The sequence below is a fragment of the Octopus sinensis genome, linkage group LG1, assembly GCF_006345805.1.
Source record: "Octopus sinensis linkage group LG1, ASM634580v1, whole genome shotgun sequence".
Classification (NCBI taxonomy): Eukaryota; Metazoa; Mollusca; class Cephalopoda; order Octopoda; family Octopodidae; genus Octopus; species Octopus sinensis.
Window position 1 is genome coordinate 102,695,502 of NC_042997.1, and position 22,500 is coordinate 102,718,001.

The 22,500-nt window shown below is 37.0% G+C and overlaps 1 protein-coding gene across 3 annotated transcripts in view; it reads right to left on the reverse strand.

Annotated features, from left to right (window-relative positions):
• The window catches only part of LOC115218898 (leucine-rich repeat-containing protein 74B-like), a 75,316-nt gene that overhangs the window by 37,142 nt on the left and 15,674 nt on the right, over positions 1–22,500 (reverse strand). Inside the window, exons 1-3 of one of the 3 annotated variants that reach the window (XM_036503456.1) lie at positions 19,343–19,457; positions 9,963–10,158; positions 4,465–4,634 (exon numbers count right to left, since the gene is read on the reverse strand). In XM_036503456.1, coding sequence (XP_036359349.1) covers positions 4,465–4,634; positions 9,963–10,098 — 306 coding nt within the window. In that variant the 5' untranslated portion in view covers positions 10,099–10,158; positions 19,343–19,457. Of the gene's footprint in view, positions 1–4,464; positions 4,635–9,962; positions 10,159–10,339; positions 10,402–19,342; positions 19,458–22,500 lie in introns of those variants that run through there. The other 2 variants (XM_036503457.1, XM_029788940.2) reach the window with 2 other exon arrangements.

The window sequence follows — 22,500 nt, forward strand, 5'->3', positions numbered from 1 at the left end:
AGCCCATTAGGTCAAGATTAGTACCGGGTCTGTGGAAACTATCATTCATGACCCTTTGCATATGCAAAAGGTGTCTGCCAGATGGATTCCCAGGTTGCTCACACCTTTCCAGAAGCAAGAACGCGTCGAGTGCTCGAGGATGAATTTGGAGATGTGCCAAGAAGATGAGTCAAAATGTTTCAAAAGACTGATTACACAGAATGAAACCTGGGTCCATCACTATGATCCAGAGACCAAAGCCCAGTCAATGCAGTGGAAACACCGTGACTCACCTCCTCCAAAGAAGGCAAGGGTGCAACCCTCCGCTGGCAAGGTCATGCTCACAGTCTTCTGGGACCAGGACGGAGTAGTGATGACAGATTTCCTGGCAAAGGGTACCACAATTACAGGAGCCTATTATGCTTCACTTTTGAGGAAATTAAGAGAAGCTATCAAAATCAAGAGGCGGAGCAAGATCAGCAAAGGCATCCTCCTCCTGCAAGACAACGCTCCGGTCCACAACTCGCGTGTCGCCAGATCAGAAGCACAGGCGTGCGGCTATGAACTCCTCCCCCATCCCCCTACTCTCCTGACCTTGCACCCTCTGATTTTCACCTCTTCCCAGCCATGAAGTTGTTTTTGAAAGGAAAGCGTTTCCCAGATGATGTAGCCTTGATTTCTGAAGTCACGTCGTGGTTGGAGGACCAAGCTGGGGTCTTCTACAAAAACGGTCTCCAGAGCTGCATCAAACGATGGAAGAAATGCGTAACTGGGTGGTTCCTATGTAGAAAAAGACTAATAACTGTGCCAAGTTTCGTTGCTCTACGGCTATGGGAAGTGGGTCAGGGGCATTACTTATTGAGCGCCCCTCGTAACTAGACAAATGTTCCAGCCGACGCTATCAAGAAACTCTATCACAATGACTTTTTTCCTGTGATTTTTTTATTCTGTAACTTTTTACCACTGGCTTTCCTGTGACTTTTTTTTTTTCACCTGGATTCAAATAATCAAACCCACCTTTCCATTACATAAATTTATGGTCACAGGAAGTTGTTATTACAAACATAGATCAGGAAATAAAAACTATTGCATCAATGAACGAAATAATTATGGCATAGATTTTTATTTAATCTTCTTTGGTGTTTCCGACACGTGTCCAACGTTATGCTGAAAAAACCTGAAGTTACGAAGGAGCTTCTTTCAAGTTAACATGACAACAGAATAGTGTTAACAAATTTCCCATTTGTACTTAGAACGATAATCACACAAGCGTTACTAAATCATAGGATGATATATAACGCAATAACATTAAAATAGCCACGGGTGGAACGCTAATCAATAGATTATATTTATCTAATTTTGTATCATTGGTATACTCGAAGGAATTAAAGCCTATACGCTTATCAATTTGCTTACCGTCTATTTGCTTATCAATAGCATAAAGTACTTGATAAATAGTGTAGCTAAGGTATTTTGAAGTGCAGACTCCAGTTGCTCTCAGCACAAGCGAACATATAAATGCTAGTAGCAAATTCATGGTAATGTTGGATGGGTATCACAGTGTATAGATTTTACCTCTCATTCTCTCTCTCTCTATATATATTTATATATATGTATATATGTATGTGTGTGTATATCTATCTATCTATCTATCTATCTATCTATCTATCTATCTATCTATCTATCTATCTATCTATCTATCTATCTATCTATCTATCTATCTATCTATCTATCTATCTGTCTGTCTGTCTGTCTGTCTGTCTGTCTGTCTGTCTGTCTGTCTGTGCGTGTGTGTGTGTGTGTGTGTGTGTGTATGTATGTGTGTGTGTGTGTGTGTGTGTGTGTGTGTGTCTGTGTTTGTGTATATTTAAACACATACGTATGTAATTTAATGCAAGAAAATTCCAAGTTCTCCGCTATCAGCCAGCTTGCGCTAATATGCCGTAACAAAGATACTTTGGAGCAAAAGAACTGGCATATCCCAGAGTAATTTTGAGATCGTTATGAGCAACACCGCTTCGTTTCATGTACATATCACTAAGGTGGGAGTCAATGTGCAGGCAAATGGCCGCATTGATTTTGAGAACTTTCAGAACAAGGCACCAGGAAAATGTGCTGGTCCTATTGAGCACATGTTCTCAGCCGTCTGGATTACGGCTCTCAAGTAGGGTCACCTCACAGTGCTAAATTAATAGCGGAACTTGAAGCACTTCACCGATGCTACACCAGGAAGAGTGCATCAATGGAATAGTTGAGCTACTGGGAAAGACTGAAAGAATTACGACCCTAACTCCCTGGAGCGAAGACAGGAGAGATATGTGCTGATATACATATAGAAGTTCCTAGAGGGCTTGGCATCAAACTTTGGCATCGAAATATATACCCACCCCGAAACAGGAGGTCACTGTACTGTTCCAAAGGTCCCACTCATCCCGTCTACAATGTGGACCAGGTACTGCAATAGCGTACGATTCAAAAGCTTACAACTATTTAAATCTGACAGGTCTACATGGAGTGGGGGTAGATGTTTTCAAGGAGTAACTTGACTTTCTGCTGTCTAAAGTCCCAGATGAACCAACAAAGGAGAACAACAGTATCAAAGTTTCGCCTTCACCAACAGCCAATCACAAGAGAATGGTGGCAACAAGTTGAAAAGGTGATGATACAGGCAGTGCCCCAGCATGGCCACAACCTCCTGTATAAAAGAATAAGTTCGGTTTCTTTCAATAACTAGAGGTGGGTCAGGGGAAATATTAAATGAACGCCTCTCGTATATGTATATATATATATATATATTATATATATATATATATATAATATATATATATATATAATATATATATATATATATATATACACACAATAAAATGAGACAACAAGACCAAGGCAGTGTGGAATTTCTAGGACATTTATATATATATATATTATACACGTGGAGGTGCAATGGCCCAGTGGTTAGGACAGTGGACTCGCGGTTGTAGGATCGCGGTTTCGATCCCCAGACCGGGCATTGTGAGTGTTCATTGTGAGTGTTTTTTTCAAAGGCCTCCCCCGAGAACTACGTTAAGGGTACACGTGTCTGTGGAGTGCTCGGCTACTTGCACGTTAATTTCACAAGCAGGCTGTTCCGTTGATCGGATCAATTGGAAACCTCGTCGTTGTATATATATATACTTTTATTCTTTCTAGTCGAACAAATCGAACACAGGACTTATTTTTTTTAAGCCTAGTACTTATCCTATCGGTATCTTTTATCGAGCCGCTAAGTTACAGGGATGTAAACATCGGTTGTCAAGCGATGATGGGGGACAAACACAGACACTCACATACGACGGGCTTCTTTCAGTTTCCGCCTACCAAATCCACTCACAAGGCTTTGGTCGTCCCGTGGCTATAGGAGAAGACAGTTGTCCAAGGTGTCCCGCAGTGGTTGGAAAGTAAGTTTCTTATCACACAGCCACTCCTGTGCCTATATGTACTAACTATAATTCTATATTATTTATATAATAACATATGCTTTATTTAGAGCGACTAAACCTAAACAATTGACTGAAAAAGGATGAACCGAACTACTGGTAACTGAACACGACATCAATGCTTACATGACTCCGTACGCACTCAATTCCGCCACATAGCCCACCCGTCAATTTCACCCAATTTCAATGTATAGATAATTTTAGTATAGAATATATATTTTTATATATACTAGACTGAAATTATCTATACATTAAAATTGGTTGAAATTGACGGGTGGGCTATGGAGAAGAGCGACATACATAGGTTCTTTTTAATAATAACTATAATTATATATTATCTATATAATTATATATGCTCCATTTAGAGTGACCAAACTTAAACAATTGACTGAAGAAAGATGAGCCGAACCACTGGGAATTGAACACGACATCAACTACAGCTCATACTATTTACTATCATACCATTACCATCACAAATAGGGTAAATGTGTGTGTAAAAGAATTAAATGTTCGTTCAGTATGCTAGTTCAGTATGTTAGTTCAGTGTTCAGTCTCTCTTTCTCCCACACCCACTCTTTCTCTCTCTCTTATTATTACTCCCACTGCCACCATCAACACTACTATTTTTAATAAAACATCATCAACTCTCCCTAAATTTCTTTGTCTCTCTTTCTCCCACTCTCTTTTTCTTTCTCTCTCTCTGTTTGTTTTCACCACCACCCTCACCGTCTCTATGCCTACTATTACTCTCACCCCAACATAAGCAATAGTAGAAGTGTCATTGAATTGTGAGAGAGGAGGAGTCAAAGTGTGACACTGAAATTAGTTTTCGCATTTACTATGTTAGATAAAGCATATATGTTTCTATACATACATACATGCATGCATGCATACATACATACATACATACATACATACATACATACATACATACATACATACATATACATAAACACACAATCGACGATTACACAGTTATGACAGTTTGCTAAAGTACATAAGTTCTTACTGCAAGTGTTGGAGTGACAGCACTCGTTCCTTTGCCACCTAATCCATGGTAACGTAAATCCAGTTTGTTATCTTCCATGTGACGCAAGAAGTAGCTAATGGGTGTCGCACCAAGTCTCTTACAGCGAGTAATATAGGCCGAACGTCCTGAATGGTCATATGGTGGTTTAACTATAATGGTTCAATAAATAAATAAATAAATAAATAAATAAATAATATTGTGGTTATTTACGTATTAAGGGAATTTAAATCAATAAAATAATCACTACCAACATACAGTTTCTGAACTAAACTATATCAAGAATGTCTTTTAACATGTGCTAATTAATAATTGAAATGCTATCCTGGCCGCAAAATGTTCGTGAAAATTATTTTATAACTGAATTCTTGTACATTAAAAATAGTCAAGCAATCAGTATAACTGGGGTTTTTTCTATTAGTTAGGTCTGGAGTAAATGAGAATGCCCAAGTTTTTTTCCAGGTTCTTCGAGGCAACTGAGATCGATGCCGGTTGAACCATTGCAAGTGGTCGGCTGCGGGAGACAACACGAGTGAAATAATAAGAGACGAGTGAAATAGGAGTGCTTGAATGAGAGTGGCATGCAACTAACTACCTCTGAGAAGTGGCCACTGCAGAGGCGGTAGAAAAGACTAAGAGAGGACGCAGCACGTTTGTTAACCATATAGTGAAGAGTGTTTGTAAACGACTTCATGTCAGCCGGTCAAGTGATGGAGTCTAGGGTGTCTGTGTGTAGTAGCTGTACTGTCCTAGATAGAGCAGTGCTCTATTGTAGGTTTTATAAAGAGTTCATACTTGATGGGTGAAGGTTTGGAAATTTTCTGGCTGTGATTAGAATAACCAGTCTTTGAAACATAGTCTTTACTATGCCGGAGGTGTATGCTCGCCATAAAATATCCTCAGTGATGGCGAGGATCTCTCACTTAAAACGACAGTGTAAGATTAGTCACGTACTCATCACGATTCGAGGCAGATGGGGGTTATTTGATATGTATTCTCAGTGTACGCTGTGATTGTATCTTTCTTTCCTTGTTAAAGGAGACAAGATTTGTTATGATCCCACTGGAGGAGGTTTTCTTGGAGACTGTAAATTTGCCACGCGTGGATGACATTTGGGTGCAGAAGGTTAGGGAGGAATGAAGGGATGTATCATCTGCGTAGGAGTGGTTGTTGTTGGAGATGATGGCGAATAGGTCATTTATGTATAGGTGGAAGTGTGTGGGTGATAAAACCGAGCCTTGGGTACACTGAAATTCATCACCATTTTGCGATCTCTGGAAGCCACCAATCAAAGAGACGAAAGACGGATGGAGCTCAAAGGCAGGTAGCGGTGTGTATTTGATACTGTCTAAAGTTTCGTTGGTGTCGGAGCAAAAATATTTTCCATAACATTTCTCTTGAGCAAGGGCTCAGTGGTGAGTGACATATAAATGTAGGTCTCCAGTAGATTTAACTTAATGAAAGCCATGTTCCTGGTCATCAAAGATGGAGTGAGGTGTTGATAACAGACTCATTCGGGAGCGACGGTTTGCAGTTTCCGGATTTAAAGTAGATGAAGCAGAAGAAGGTAAGAGTTGTAGAGTTCGTTTCTTGATCAAACATCGGTGAGCAGGTTGCACTAATTTATTTCGAGTCTTTTGTTAATTATAGGGTTGACCCAAGGAGGTTAGAAACATTGAAACAAAGATTCTACTGAGTAGTATCTTAATAGATAATTATATTTCAGACACTAAGCAATATAAGCGAAGGTTCATCAGGTTACTTCACTCTTGTTTAGTCCTAGATCAACTCTGATCGAAACCTATGGCCAAAAATATTCCACCTGTGACCACCCAGTTTATTTTTGAAATAAGACTACATAGGCGCAGGAGTGGCTGTGTGGTAAGTAGCTTGTTTACCAACCACATGGTTCCGGGTTCAGTCTCACTGCGTGGCACCTTGGGCAAGTGTCTTCTACTATAGCCTCGGGCCGACCAAAGCCTTGTGAGTGGATTTGGTAGACGGAAACTGAAAGAAGCCCGTCGTATATATATATATATATATATATATATATATGCGTGTGTGGGTTTGTGTGTCTGTGTTTGTCCCCCTAGCATTGCTTGACAACCGATGCTGGTGTGTTTATGTCCCCGTTACTTAGCGGTTCGGCAAAAGAGACCGACAGAATAAGTACTGGGCTTACAAAAGAATAAGTCCCGGGGACGAGTTGCTCGATTAAAGGCGGGCCTCCAGCATGGCCGCAGTCAAATGACTGAAACAAGTAAAAGAGTAAAAGAGAAAAGAGTAAAGAGTATTATATTATGTGTTCTTTCCTTATATAAGTCGGGTTCACATTTGACAGATACAGTTTCTCTCTGAGACGTAACATAATTAGCAACTGCTCTTTACAATCAATGAAGCGATATTGCTTATATTTGCCACTGTAATCATGCTACCATAATTAATGCATTTTTACGATTGACGTTAAGTGTAGTTAGTTACGTTCTGAGTTCAAATCCCACCGATATAGATTTAATCAAAAGACCTTCAAAGGTCTATAAAATAAGTACCAGCTAAGTAACGGAGCCGACCCCATGTCAAAATAGAAAAAAAACAAAACAAAACATTATTGAATTATCTGGATAGGGATTTCTAGCATTGGCCAAAAGTCATTCAGTTGGACACAGTCGATTATATCGAATCCGAATTTAACTGGTTTAATTTAATTTCATCGACACCAGGAAGATGGAAGTCTAAATCATTCTCGGCTGAATTTGAACTCGGAATATAAAGAGCCGCAACGTAATACCACAAGACATTTTGTAAGTCACTTTACCAAATTTGCCAATTCAATACAGATACAACACTGATTTTCCAGGACCTTTGCTTCGAAGGCCTTTCCAGATTACTGATTTTTCCACACCAGGGTTGGTCACCTTGGTCAGCACACTCGCATTTAAAAATATTAAATTTACTTAAATAATTAAATGAAATACAGGTATCTGTATATTAATGTAAATTAGAGCGGATTTTAAGAGATCCCTGACATTTAGTCTCTAGAAGGTTGTGCTTGCATTAACATATGTTACGCCCATTTACTATATATTAATTATTATTGATCCTATGCAATATATTGATTTTATATTTGATTTCAAATTTTGGCACAAGGCCAACAATTTCGGGGAAGGGAGAAAGTCGATTAGATCGACCTCAGTGCTCAATTGGTACTTATTTTATGGACTCCAACAGGATGAAAGGCAAAGTCGACCTCGGCGGAATTTGAACTCAGAAGGTGGACGAAATGCCGCAAAGCATTTCACCCGGCGTGATAACGTTTCTGCTAGCTTGCAGCCTTAGGCTGTATATTAATTATCAATGTTCTTAAGCAATATATTGTTACTGATCTCATTTTCTTGTTCCTGCAATAAGCAACATGAAGAGAAATGAACAGAAATATATTTGGCCATCCCATAAATAATGTTTTTTTTAATACTTTTATTTTTCAAAATTAAGATAGACAAAGTTCTTTTTTTAATATAAAATATACTCTCCATTTTTTACAATGCTCTTCCATCAATCTGGTAGACTTGCAAGACCCCCTCCTAAAAATCACCTTGTCCGTGACAAAAAATACTCCTCTAGTACTTTTCTGACCTCGTCTACAGAATTCATATTTTCCCGTCCAAATGATTTTGAAAACTGTGGAATAAATGATAATCAGATGGAGCAATGTCCGGCGAATATGATGGGTGGGGCATCGTTGCCCATTCAAACTTCTCCAGCCTTTGGAATGTCATCCTCGCTGTATGTGGCCGAGCATTATCCTGATGGAAGAACACCTTTCATCGTTTTTCTTCTAGCGCTAACTTGAAAGACTGGTTGAATGGCCAAATCCAAGCTTCTCTGCTAGTTTCTCCATAGGATTTTGTTCAATCAGGGTTTGCAGGACGTCCTCGTCGAGCTCTACAGATCTTCTAGGACGAAGATCGTCTTCTAGGCCGTAGTTTCAGGCTCGGAATTTCTAGAACCACCGTTGACACTAACTTACGCTTATTGTCCGATTCCCATATACTGCATTAATATTCCTTGCGCTTTCCGTTGCATTGTTGCCTTTATTGAACTCATAAAGCAAAATATATCAAATATGTTCCTTTATAACTTCTATTATAGCTTTGGAAAAATAACTGTTAAAATCGAACTGCACTCTTCAAAACTTGCACTAAGAATAAAGACAAGGTAAAATGACTACCTGCATTTATAGCAAGCTGATGCAGGTAGTTTATCTTGACCCCCTCCGACTTTTAGTTCATGCAATTGAAAAAACCGCATTATTTATGGGATGACTCAATATATTAATTCCCGTCTGGATGGTTGGTATGGAAATTAATTAGTGGAACTTGTGCATGAATACAATGTTGTAAGTGGACCTATATAATTGTTCTATTACTGAAATTCTTTAAAGAACGCAATTAAATTTGATTGATAAGATACTGAATTAATTTAAAGCTGTATGTTTGCTGATATATGGAAGACTGCAAAATGGCAAAATCGTGCGTGTCGGATATAATGAGATGCCTTGAGGTATTCGTTTTGATTCTCTATTCTTTGAGGTCAAATTCCGCCAAGGTCAACACGTTGGGAACTATAAATATAATACAGTTCAGTACTAGGGGCGATTCGTCTCTTTCTCTTTGGATTGTATTTGCAATTCAAGTGTCCAGCCTCGTCATATGTTATCATGTTGATTCGACCTGAGAATTTTGGTAAGGGTACACATGTCTATGGAATATTCAGCCGCTTACATGTTAAATTCATGTTATTTAACATCATCCTTCAGTGTGGTTGAACAACCAATCCCAAATAATCGGGATTCACAGAACAGGTTGTACTATTCATCCTTTTAATCACTGAATACAAAACGTGTCCCATGAGACCTCTCTTCGGGTGATTTACTCGAGTCACTATCTCGAGTAACGCCAGTCCGCCAAAAGGTTTCACATTTACAGCTAAGTATATATAGCAACGTGAAATGAAGTTGTTCAAGAAAACAACGCACAACTGGTCTGGGAATCGAAACCATGATCTCGCGATCGTGTGTGCAACACCCTAACCATTAGGCCAAGCGCCTCCACACATTATTGGATGGCTGTTGACTCTCATGAGTTCTTCCGTCCTTTAACAGTTTTTGTTTTTTGTCTCGCAAGATGTTTATTTAATGATCCACCTCACCAAGCAACATGTACTGGGTTACATGTTACCAGTAGCGCTCGGGAACTATCTAACAATTGAATGCTCATCATCGAAACCAGTGGAGGGCTATTATGACCCTGGAAAACGTTTGATATATAGTTCGAAGGATAATTTCTTTCAGTTCATTAGCATTTTATTATTTATTTTGTAATCCTTAAAATGACTTTTTGATAAAACCAGATTGTTTTAGAGACTTCAAGTTCTAAGAATTACAGTTTTTAAATAACAAATAAAAATGCAAAAAATCTTACTTTCAGAGTTTAAGTCAGTATCCCACAATGCATCATCAAAAATATCCAAACCAAGAACATCGCTCTCCGATGTTAATTCTTTCACGTGATCAGAACCACTTTCACTTTCTGATTCCCCGGGTTTCTTTGAAGACATGCTTTGTTCCGAAGTTAAATTTGCTAATCGTGTCTTTCTCACACCAATTCTACTTAGGGGCTGAAGAAAACAAAAACAAAAAAACGCAAACATTAAGTTATAGATCTATGATATACATAAATAAACAACAAAACATTGAGAACGTCTGTCATGTTTATAAAAAATATGGAAGATATGGGTTCGAGTCCTACGGATACACTTCTGCCTTTTCTATGCAATGGGTTTTTAAACTGATACTTACACACTATAATCTATAGTTTTTCCTACATCGAATTCAACCGTTAAAAAGTAAACAAAAGAAAAACCGAATTATTTCACGTTCACTAGAAGTGTCTAAATTCTTATGACGTCAATATGTAAATTTAGATTAAGGTAGCACGCCGAACAAAATGCTAAGTGGCTTTCGTCTGTCTTTACGTTCTGTGTTCAAATTCTGCCGAGGTCGACTTTGCCTTTCATCCTTCCGTGGTCGATAAAATAAGTACCAGTTGATCACTGGCATTGATGTAATCGACTTAACCCTTTCCATGAAATCACTGGTCTTGTGCCAAAATTTTCAACCAATAGTTAATTTTGTAATAGTAATCGTTAATTAACCCCCAGACATTAAAACAATTAAACTGCAATTTTCTACAAATCATTAGAGAGTAGGAATATGCATATAGAAATATATCTGGACTAAATATCGAATTCTGTTCCTGTCAGGATTGTCTCAGTTTTCTTTTTCTTCGGACTACATAAAAGATATGTTAAGTAACTCAATTATTCTCCGATTCCTTTCAAGATAGCCATGAAAAATAAAGAGATAATGAGGGACACAGATAGTTATTTATAAACCTCAATTAAGTAATTGATTGAAAGATAAGTCGGTTTCTAATAACAATATATTAATATTGATTTCTAACATAGACGTAAGACCAAACCATTTTGGTGGAAACATATCGTCGATTATATAAAATCGCAGGAATTGATAGATCCTTATTATATCAGCTTTTGGAAGATGAAAAGCAAAGATGACAGCAGTTAGAATTGAAATCAGGATGTAAAGACCCTTAGCAAAACACCACAAATCTTTTTCCCCAAATCAAACCGTTTCTCCCATATATAGTATATTGAATTTTTGTAATATAGAACTTATCTAGAGAGAAGTGTTGTCGATTATACAGACTCCAGTACTTGTATGATAGTTATTTTATTAACTCCGGAAGGATGAAAGGCAAAATTGATCTGGGCAACATTTTAATTCTGTGCGCTTAACATCAGCAGATTTGGAAGTAAGAGATGAAATTAATTTATAATAGAAAGATAAGTTGGGAGGTTTGTATAATTTGATTAAAATAATCTTTTCGACTTAGATTGCAGGACTTATACTTAACTCTGGTTTTTATAGAATTAAATGAATGACGGATAACTCAGGATACCAGGATTCGGAGACAAGTAGGATCAAATTTACATCACTCAAAGACGCGGGAGTTTCTCTTCTACAGTCTCCACCATCTGAAGTATCAAAGTTATTGAAGGATCACTCTATTCATTTAAGTAGGAGATTTGTTTTTACATAGAAAATGTTGATAGTGACCTCGTAGTTTCGTCGGTCTTGAGTTTGTCAGACCCTCTGAAGGAGCCTCAATCTGCGAAACATTGAGGTCGCTATCATCATTTCCTCCATACGTATGTATGTATGATATATATGGGGTTGTATATATATGTTATCTTAACAGTATATGGTAACACTTAAAAGTAAAAAAAACTATCAAGAATCACTCCTTCGATAACCCTAAAAAAAATCACAAAAAATATACTGACACCATTATTTTCTTTACTTATTAATGTTTTGTTGGTTTCCTGTAACATATCTTTGACTTTATGCCCTACTGAACACGTTATTTTCACAAAAGCCAGTATAGATTATACTGTTTTATTAGCAAAAAACTTGCTAAACTTTATTGCTATTTTAGGAAAACCAAGATATTTATCGAATATTGTACATTTCAAGTGAAAAAATAAACTAAAAAACAAAAACAAAGCCAAATAACATTATTGCTCTAGTTCATTATAACTATTCTATTTTAAGAAAATTCTGAAATTTGCTTGCTTTGTTTTGTTATATTGTTCATATAATTTTGTTTGTAACGTAGATGATACAACGAAAAAGATAACTTTGTTAAAACACTCACGAGAAATTTGCTTACCTTGTTACAAGTTCTCCTTGTAGTCAAAACTATTATTTGCAATCTACTATGTTACCAAATGCAATTATATTGTAATGTTTCCAGAGAGATAATACGAAATAAAATTCTCCGGAAAAACTGAATCCTGATATAAGGAGGTTTTAATATTTCATATCGCTCGTCTAGCTTGAATATGCGTCATCAATACGCTTTGTCTGAAATGCGTATAGCGGTAGGAAGTAGCTCAATTTTCCCCCACGAAACAATAACAACAATGTAGTTATTTATACACGAGCAATTGGCTTGTTGGTTAGATGTGTTTCGAAGAAGGAAAAATAAATCCATCAATATGTTTCAATGAGAATGTTGGCTGAAGCATAATTTATTGGCCATATTTGACAATTACGACCCGATTAAGCAGAAAGACGGTAGGTTGTTGCTACAACTCTAGATGATGATGATGGTGAAGATGATGATGATAATAATAATAATAATAATAATAATAATAATAATAATAATAATAATAATAATAATAATAATAATAATAATGATAATAATAAGAATAATAATAGTAGGATAGTTGTAACCTTATATAAGTAAGAAAGAATAACAACACATATCGATCAGTTCCAGCTCACGAATCAATAACGTTAATAAGACATTTATAGCCTACACGACATTATCCATTCTAAAAGCCTGTTGACATTTAAGAGGGAGGATGAAAAATCAATTAAAACCACACATGCACAGTTGATTGTCGGTGTACATTAGGTCGTGATTTTGTTTATATTTCTACTTAATAATATTTATCTTAAGTGGCTTGTATTTTCATTTGGCAGTTGTTTAAAATCATAACTTTTATAGATTGCTGTCATTAGGCATCATACAATCACAGTTAAAAATATATTTCCGATATGCATGTGCATGCACGACCTCTCATACATGAAAGCCCGGAGAAAGACACACTTGAAACGTTAAACACGCTAAAATTTCAAAATCATTGTATTTCATGAATGTTGCTTTATAATATCTGTCAGGAGAGAGAGGCAGTATTTCTGCAATGTGCCACCTATAGAGAAAATAGAGAGAAGACTGATTTGTCGGATCAGCAAGCTGTTTCATTGCACCCCACCAAGATGGCTACGCTGCAAATCATGTTTATATATATATATACGCCATGATAGATCGTTAGCCACTACACACATTTTTTTCTCTCCTTGTTTCTCTCCTTGTTTTTTTCTGTGTCCCTTTCTGAAGAAGAGCGTAGGCTCGAAACGTAAAGAACTTATTCGATTCTTGAGCGTTATACTAATACATCAGTTTGTTTTGTACACCACCTGTCTTCGTCTTTTGTTCTTTTCGTAAACTCTCCCTATATATATATATATATATATATATATATATATATATCAAACATTGAACACACACACACACACGCACGCGCGCGCACACACACACTCACACACACACACAAACTGAAATATTGCTATTTCAAATGAGACAGCGTAACAGTTAAACTTTGCTTAGAACACCTTGTAAATCCATGTATGTCTTTCAATCAAGTATTAAACATCATTTGTTCTCCAATTTTTGTTTGGTATGTTATTTTGCGACATTAACAGAGTATATATTCAAGGATCAGAATAAAAGTGGTCATTCGGTTAAAATAAAAATTTTTATTGTTACATCATACATAATCTGTACATGTGTTTCACTAGCGTCTACAAGTATATATGCGGTAATCATGACATAGACGGTTTTACAACCACTCTATACACCAGATCATCAGAAAAACACAGGAATGTACTCCGTTGTTAGTTACTAAGTCAGTAGATACCAAAAGTGAACTTCGAGCACACTCATTAGAATGTTCTACATATAACAGCAAAAAAAAAAGAAAGAACATTCTCTCTTATTTTATAAGTGAAAGAGAAACAGAGAGAGAGAGAGAGAGAGAGAGAGAGAGAGAGAGAGAGAGAGAGAGAGAGAGAGAGAGAGAGAGAAAGAGAGAGAGAGAGAGATTGGTTCTGAATGCAGTCAGGATGTCTGCTTCGAGAGGAAAAATTTGTCTCATAAAGTTACTAAGTTACAGTAAGTATCAAATTGTTACTAATACGTCTTTAAAAATTCATTTATTGAAATGTATACACAGTAGTTGGCACATTCGTTAAAATAATGCATGCCACAGGCAAAATAAAACAGAGTAATTAAACTATGTCTTACATGTTTTGAAATATAATTAAAACCATTTAAATACATTTTATAGAAAGCAAAACAGTATTTGCTTATAATGATCTCGATAGAGATTTGATATCTTTCACATAGTTATCCGTGGAGACCGGCAATTGACGATAAACAGCATTACGATTGGCAGATATTTTCAAGCAGTAAAAGATTAAAATATAGCTGATACATGAAATAATATGTACTCTTAACATGATATTAATCATAGGCTATGTCAGAGGTTGTTATATTTAAAAAGATTTTAATATGACAACTAGATAAGGTGGCGAGCTGGCAGAATCGTTAGCACACCGGGCGAAATGCTTATCGGTATTTCGTCTGCCGCTACGTTCTGAGTTCAAATTCCGCCGAGGTCGACTTTGCCTTTCATCCTTTCGGGGTCGATAAATTAAGTACCAGTTACGCACTGGGGTCGATGTAATCGACTTAATACTTATGTCTGTCCTTGTTTGTCCCCTCTGTGTTTAGCCCCTTGTGGGTAATAAAGAAATAGGTATTTCGTCTGCCGCTACGTTCTGAGTTCAAATTCCGCCGAGGTCGACTTTGCCTTTCATCCTTTCGGGGTCGATTAAATAAGTACCAGTTACGCACTGGGGTCGATATAATCGACTTAATCCCTTTGTCTGTCCTTGTTTGTTCCCTCTGTGTTTAGCCTCTTGTGGGTAGTAAAGATATAAGAATCGTTAGCACGCCAAGCTAAATGCTTTGCGGCATTTCGCTCGTTTTTATGTTCTGGGCTCAAATCCCGCCGAAGACGACTTTGCCTTTCGTCCTGTCCGGGATCGAGAAGATAAGTACCAATTGAGCACAGGAGTCGATGTAATCGACTTAACCTCTCCTCCGAAATGGCTGGTCTTGTTCTAAAATTTGAAACCGATATAATAACTAGATAAAACATTTAGTACAATTACTAAGTAATTAGTTACTATGGTCACAAGTAAGCATTGCCAGTAGTTGGCAAAATCAATGTTGACAGTCAGCTGTAGATATGAACGAAGCATCTCTACTACTGAAAAGTTCTTCAAGTAGTCGTCACCGAATACGTTTTACCAAATCTCGTCAGGAATCCATGTTTGTCATTAGCTTTGGTGGGTTATCAATTTCATGTTGCGTGTCTCTACCAATTAATGCAATTGAGTAGTTTTCTCCTTTGGTTAGGGAGTAGAAGTTTCCAAAATATAGCATCCGATATTGTTTGTTATTCAGCACGATAGCAGTGGCCAGAGCGAACTATATCCTGCGATGAGCCACAATAAGAAAGATGAGCTGAATGTGCTCGTAAATCTCATCATTAGTTTTGTGCTGACACCATAATATGAATTCATTGAAACACTAACATGTACTTAATTACATAAACCCAAACAAAACAGGAAAACATTAACTGATAACATAAAAACGTGGAAACTGATAGTGATCTATATTGGCCAAAATTATGCAGTGATAAAACAACCGAAAGAACCAGCTGGCTTTTGATAACCTCAATAGGTCTAGCATTCAAATAAACAACAAAGGGAAGCCTTTTTTTAAAAAGGAAGAAATAACATTAAACCTACGACTATAACGATTGACCTATGAGACATTTAGAGAGTGAATACAAGTACTGATCAAGTGCTTAAACAGAGGCTATAAGCGTTGATTAATTGTAGTTTAGCTTGTGAACGCGAGTCGCTACGTCAGCGAAAACAATACATACTGAATGAGCAAACAACGCCTTAAGTTAAAGAGTAACTAATAAATGAATATATCTTGTAGGAACAAAGGAATGAGAATAGTTTATCCTCTGTGGGTTTAAAAAAGGGTTCAGTTCCAAACTCTGAGTAAATTACCGAATTTGACTTGTACCTGAAGAAAGCCGGGTGTGGGGTACAACATCCAAAACATGTGAACATAACAATCGAACGAGGTCCCTTGTCTGAATATATATATATATATATATATATATATATATATATATATATATATATATATATTATATATATATATATAATATATATATATATAATATATATATATATATCATAATAATAATAATACTATATTTGTTCTACGTCCTCGCATTGTTGTGTTTTTTTGTGCTTTCTTGTTTGGATTAACTATATATATACATATATATATATATATATAGATATATATATATATATATATATATATATAATATATATATATATATAATATATATATATATATATATCATAATAATAATAATACTATATTTGTTCTACGTCCTCGCATTGTTGTGTTTTTTTGTGCTTTCTTGTTTGGATTAACTATATATATACATATATATATATATATTATACATTTGTACGCATGCATGCAGTAGGTTAAAAGTTCATAAGATTACTATCAAAGAGTGACGCTAGTGCTGTGAGATCTTGCAAGCATTAATTTCAACCCTTCTTATAAGAATTGCATTGTTTTGTTCCAGGTAAACTGTCATCTGACTATTCAAAAGAAAGTCCCAGAAGTGACTAGTAGCGACTTCTCTTGAAAGTGGACAAAATTTGGCATCGTGGTGTTCTCAGGTACCTGCAGAAAAAAGGATTAGCCCCCAAAGACTTTCATGCTGACATGGCGGCTACAGTAGAGGATGATGCTCTAACTTTATCAACAGTACAAGAGTGGGCAGATGAATTTAGGAGGAGAAGTGAGGGTCTTGAAGATGACCCAACGTCTGGATGTACTGCAACGGTCACCACCGAAGAAAATATTGTGTTCACCACATGGTGATGAATGACAGGCAACTGACAATAAACCAAATAGCCAATGCTATTAGCATATCTCGTGAAAGAGTAGAGAATATTCTGCGCAATGCACTTGGTATGACGAAGGTTTCTGCTCAGTAGCTGCCACGTCTTCTAACATCTGATCAAATGTACATCAGGCTGATCATATCACGGGAAAATCTGACATTGTTTGAGGCATAGCTAGCTAGTTTCGTTGAACGTTTCTTCGACTCGAATTACGAAACGAAGGACAGTTTTGTTCAGAGAGTACACAAAATTCAAAATGACCTGTCCACCACGTTGACCTTTTAAATTTGTAATTGTTTCCAGATTTATATACGGATTATCATGCTTTAAACATCGGAGATTACGAACAAGAAAAAAAAATCTTGAAAATTTTAACCTTCGTTTCTTTTTCTTCCTTCAGTTTCTTTCCTGGAACTGACAATAATTTCTACAATCTTTGAAAATTTGTCTATGCCTTCATGGATAAATGCACACACAATTATACACATAGGGGTAAATGCACACACAATTATACACATAGGGGTAGATATGGCTGTACGGTTAAGAAGCACACTTTGTAACTACATGGTCTTGGGTTCAATCCAACTGCGCAGACCCTTGAGTAAGTGTCATCCACTACAGCTCCGGAAGGACTAACGCCTTTTGAGTAAATTTGGTAGAAAAAACACTGCGAGGGAGCCCGTCGTGTGTGTGAGTATGTGTGTGTGTGTTTGTGACTGTGTTTCTTGTCCTCGTTTGCTGTTTGACAACCAGTGTTGCTTTGTTTACATTCCCGAAGTTTGGCGATCTGACAAAAGAAACCGAAAGGATAAGAAGCACCAGACTAAAAAATTTAGAACCGAGATCGATTTGTTGTATTAAACCCTACAATGTGATGTTCCAGCATGGCCGCAGTCCAATAACCGAAACAAGTAAAAGATGTACTTGTTTACAAATACTCATACATAGATAATTATATTTGCAAAGTAACACGTACACGCACATCCACAAAATTATTGCAGATGATAAGTTGTGTCTTGAGAGAGAGCCCAGTCTGCACTTTCTAGCGTGTTGATCATCTACTTAGAGATTCCCTTATTTAAATCGTTGTGTTCTCCACCACCATAGCCGCTGCCGTCGTCAATTTTCTGTAAAAATAACCATCAACACGCGTTAACAAAATAAATAAAATGTATATATGTTTGGATTTGTGACTGTGACGGGCAAAAAAGACATGTTACGCCACTAAATCTTTTACTTTATGTATCTGGGTTTGTATTTTTGCCTGTCCGTGGTCGTTTGCATACGTTTCTTATTTCTTTACTGCCCACAAGGGGATACACACAGAGGGGACAAACAAGGAGAGACAAACGGATTAAGTCGATTATATCGACCCCAGTGCGTAACTGATACTTATTTAATCGACCCCGAAAGGATGAAAGGCAAAGTCGACCTCGGCGGAATTTGAACTCAGAACGGAGTGGCAGACGAAATACCTATTTCTTTACTACCCTCAAGGGGCTAAACACAGAGGGGACAAACAAGGACAGACAGACGGATTGAGTCGATTATATCGACCCCAGTGCGTAACTAGTACTTAATTTATCGATCCCGAAAGGATGAATGGCAAAGTCGACCTCGGCGGAATTTGAACTCAGACGGTAGCGGCAGACGAAATACCTATTTCTTTACTACCCACAAGGGGCTAAACACAGAGGGGACAAACAAGGACAGACAAACGGAATAAGTCGATTACATCGCCCCCAGTGCGTAACTTTGTACTTATTTAATCGACTCCGAAAGGATGAAAGGCAAAGTCGACCTCGGTGGAATTTGAACTCAGAACGTAACGGCAGACGAAACACCGCTAAGCATTTCGCCCGGCGTGCTAACGTTTCTGCCAGTTCGTCGCCTTGTTACGTTTCTGTCTTTGCATACGTTTCTGTCTTTACAAATGTATTTTTTGCTCGAGTGTGTATTGTATTTGCCTCTCACTTTTCGTCCCTCGATCATCTTCCATGCATATTAAAGAATTATTGCTTGTACTTGTTTTTGTTAGATCTTAATTAGTAAAAAAAGTAAAATGATATACTGTACCTATGCTGACAGGTTTATGTACGTCTTTATGTATGCACAATCACCATTAGAATTGACAAGGTCCGAAGCATCAACAATAGCATCTACTTGAGGTTAATTTGTGATATTTGCTTTGTGTTTTGTAATATTTGCGTTCCCATTACGTTTTATGATATATTTTAAGCAGTGAATTCATGTAAATCTATATTAGGACGTTATAAATGACAGTGTGTGTGCGTACGTACATATATATACATATCTATCTGTCTGTCAGTATTTCTGTCTCTCTCACGCGCTCTCTCTCTCTATCTATAAATAAATAAATACATATACGGTTTCTTGCTACGTTTATTCTTATATTTGGGTAAATGTAAATCCATATATAATGACAAGTGATTGGTAATGTATGCATGTATGCGAGTGTGCGCATGCACACACACACTTACACACACGTATGCATACACATACATGCACTATCAATATCAAAATACCTCCTCATGAAGGCCCTAGATTTTAATAGGCAATTCACCAAAATCATAGACGTCGATGTCAATCATCATAAACGTTGGAAAGTCAACCCTAATCCACGATGATTCATACTGGGTAAAAAGTGAAGGTGACCTACTGTTCGGCGTATCTATAGGGCGCTACGACGGGGCTGAGATCGCTGACCATGTCGAGTTATTTATGCTGGATACTCTTAGGAAGCGCACTTTCTCCCATACTTCGGCCCTGTATAAGGATGATGGCCTGGCAATTTCAAGCTAAATAAACTGTCATATCATAGACAGGTTCAGGAAGGGTTTCTTTTATTCTTTTACTTGTTTCAGTCATTTGACTGCGGCCATGCTGGAGCACAGCCTTTTAGTCGAGGAAATCGAACCCAGGACTTATTCTTTGTAAGTCTAGTACTTATCCTATCGGTCTCTTTTGCCGAACCGCTAAGTTACGGGGACGTAAACACACCAGCATCGTTTGTAAAGCAATGTTGGAGGGGGGACAAACACAGACACACAAACACACGCACAAATATATATATATATACATATATACGATGGGCTTGTTTCAGTTTCCGTCTACCAAATCACAAGGCTTTGGTCGGCCCGAGGCTATAGTAGAAGACACTTGCCCAAGGTGCCACGTAGTAGGACTGAACTCGGAACCATGTGGTTCGTAAGCAAGCTACTTTCCACACAGCCGCTCCTGATAAAGATACGTACCACACAGCCACTCCATCTGATAAAGATGTTCAATGAATTTGGCTTATCTATAACAGTTAGCACCGATTTGACAGAGGTCAACTTCCTGGACACAGTCCTAGTTCTGAGGAAGGAAAAGTACCACCCATACAGAAATACCATTGAAGAAATTGATTATATTCATTGAAATCCCAATATCCCTCAGCTAGAATTAGAAACCTAGTCACAGGCATATGTAGAAGAATAGCTAATCTCTCAGCGATGTTCAACAGAGCTGCACCCTACTATAACGATGCATTAGGGAGGAGTGGTTTTACTGATAAGTGAGTACGTAAAGAGGGTGCCCTGCCCCATCCCCTGAACCAGAAAAGAGTCAAAAAGAGAAAAATAATTTCGTCCAGTCCTCCATTCAATCTAAAAAAACCCAACTAACATAATTAGGACTTTCCTGATGCTAATTAAAAAGACATTTCTCTTGAAAAATGCTTTACGTACTAAAAACTCATATATTATTTGTGCATGTGCATATATATTGGTATGCATAAATATATATATGTGTTTGCGTGTATGTATGCTTATACATACATACATACATACATACATACATACATACATACATACATACATACATACATACATATATACATACATACATACATACATACATATATACATACATACATACATACATACATACATACATACATACATACATACATACATACACACACATATATATATATAGAACACACGCACACACATGGTAATTGCAATGTAGTATAAACTGAACAATTGGGTTCCAAATAGTTCTTTTCTTTAAATATCGAACATACATAAGCTGTTTGAATTATGTGATCGGTTTCGGAACCCAGCTTGAGCAACTTCAAGCTTTATACTTGATACAGTTGGAAACAACTTGAGATGGACCAATAAAATTTTTTAATAATGTGTGTGTATGTGTGTAAGTGTATGCATACACACACATACACTTACACACACATGCACGCACGCACATACACACACGTAACCCCTCCACACACACACACACACAAATATCTATGTGGGTTGCCTAATCAAAAAGAGTCTTGAAAGTACAGAAAAATTATATATATATATATATATATATATATATATATATATATATATATATATATATATATATATATATATATATATATATATACATACATATATACATATATATATAATGTATAGTTTGTAACGTAGATATAAGACCTAAAATTTGTGGAAGGGGCTTAATATTTCCTCTCCCAAATTTCCTCCCTCCTAATACTTCACTGATATCGTATCTTATCGGCTCCGAAAATATACGGGAGGCAAAATTAATCTTAGCTAAGATTGGCTTTTCAAATGTTGGGATTTGTTACTAAATCCACTATAATAATTCTGTCAATCATCAAAATTAATACATGCATAAAATAGTTATAAGCATACTACACACACACACACACACACACACACACACACACACACACACACATACACAAATACATACTTATTGGTGTCATTCTTGATAAAAGACATCTTTTCTACTATAGGCAGTATGGCATAAAATTCTGGAGGATTGAGCTAGTCGATACCATCAACCTTAATACGCAACTGGTTCCTTATTTCATCGATCTCGAAAGGACAAAAGACAAAGTCGACTCCGGCGGCATTTGAATTCAGAACTTAAAAACGGACGAAATACCGTTAAGCAATTTCTCCAGCGTGCTAACGTTTCTGCCTGCTCATCGCTTTATTCTTGTTAAATGATATCAAAATGAAAAAAAAAAACCCCAAGGACTTTGTACTATTTTCACGACTTTTCTCCAGTGTTTTCGACCCTGGTCTATCTTTTTGTTTCTCTCTAGTCAGATTACCGCTTTTTCAGCTCTGATTCCGTATCCCGCCTCACTGAAGGAAGTTCTTCTCCCAGGTCTTGTTGGTTTTGAATTGTCATCGATGTCTCTGTAATTT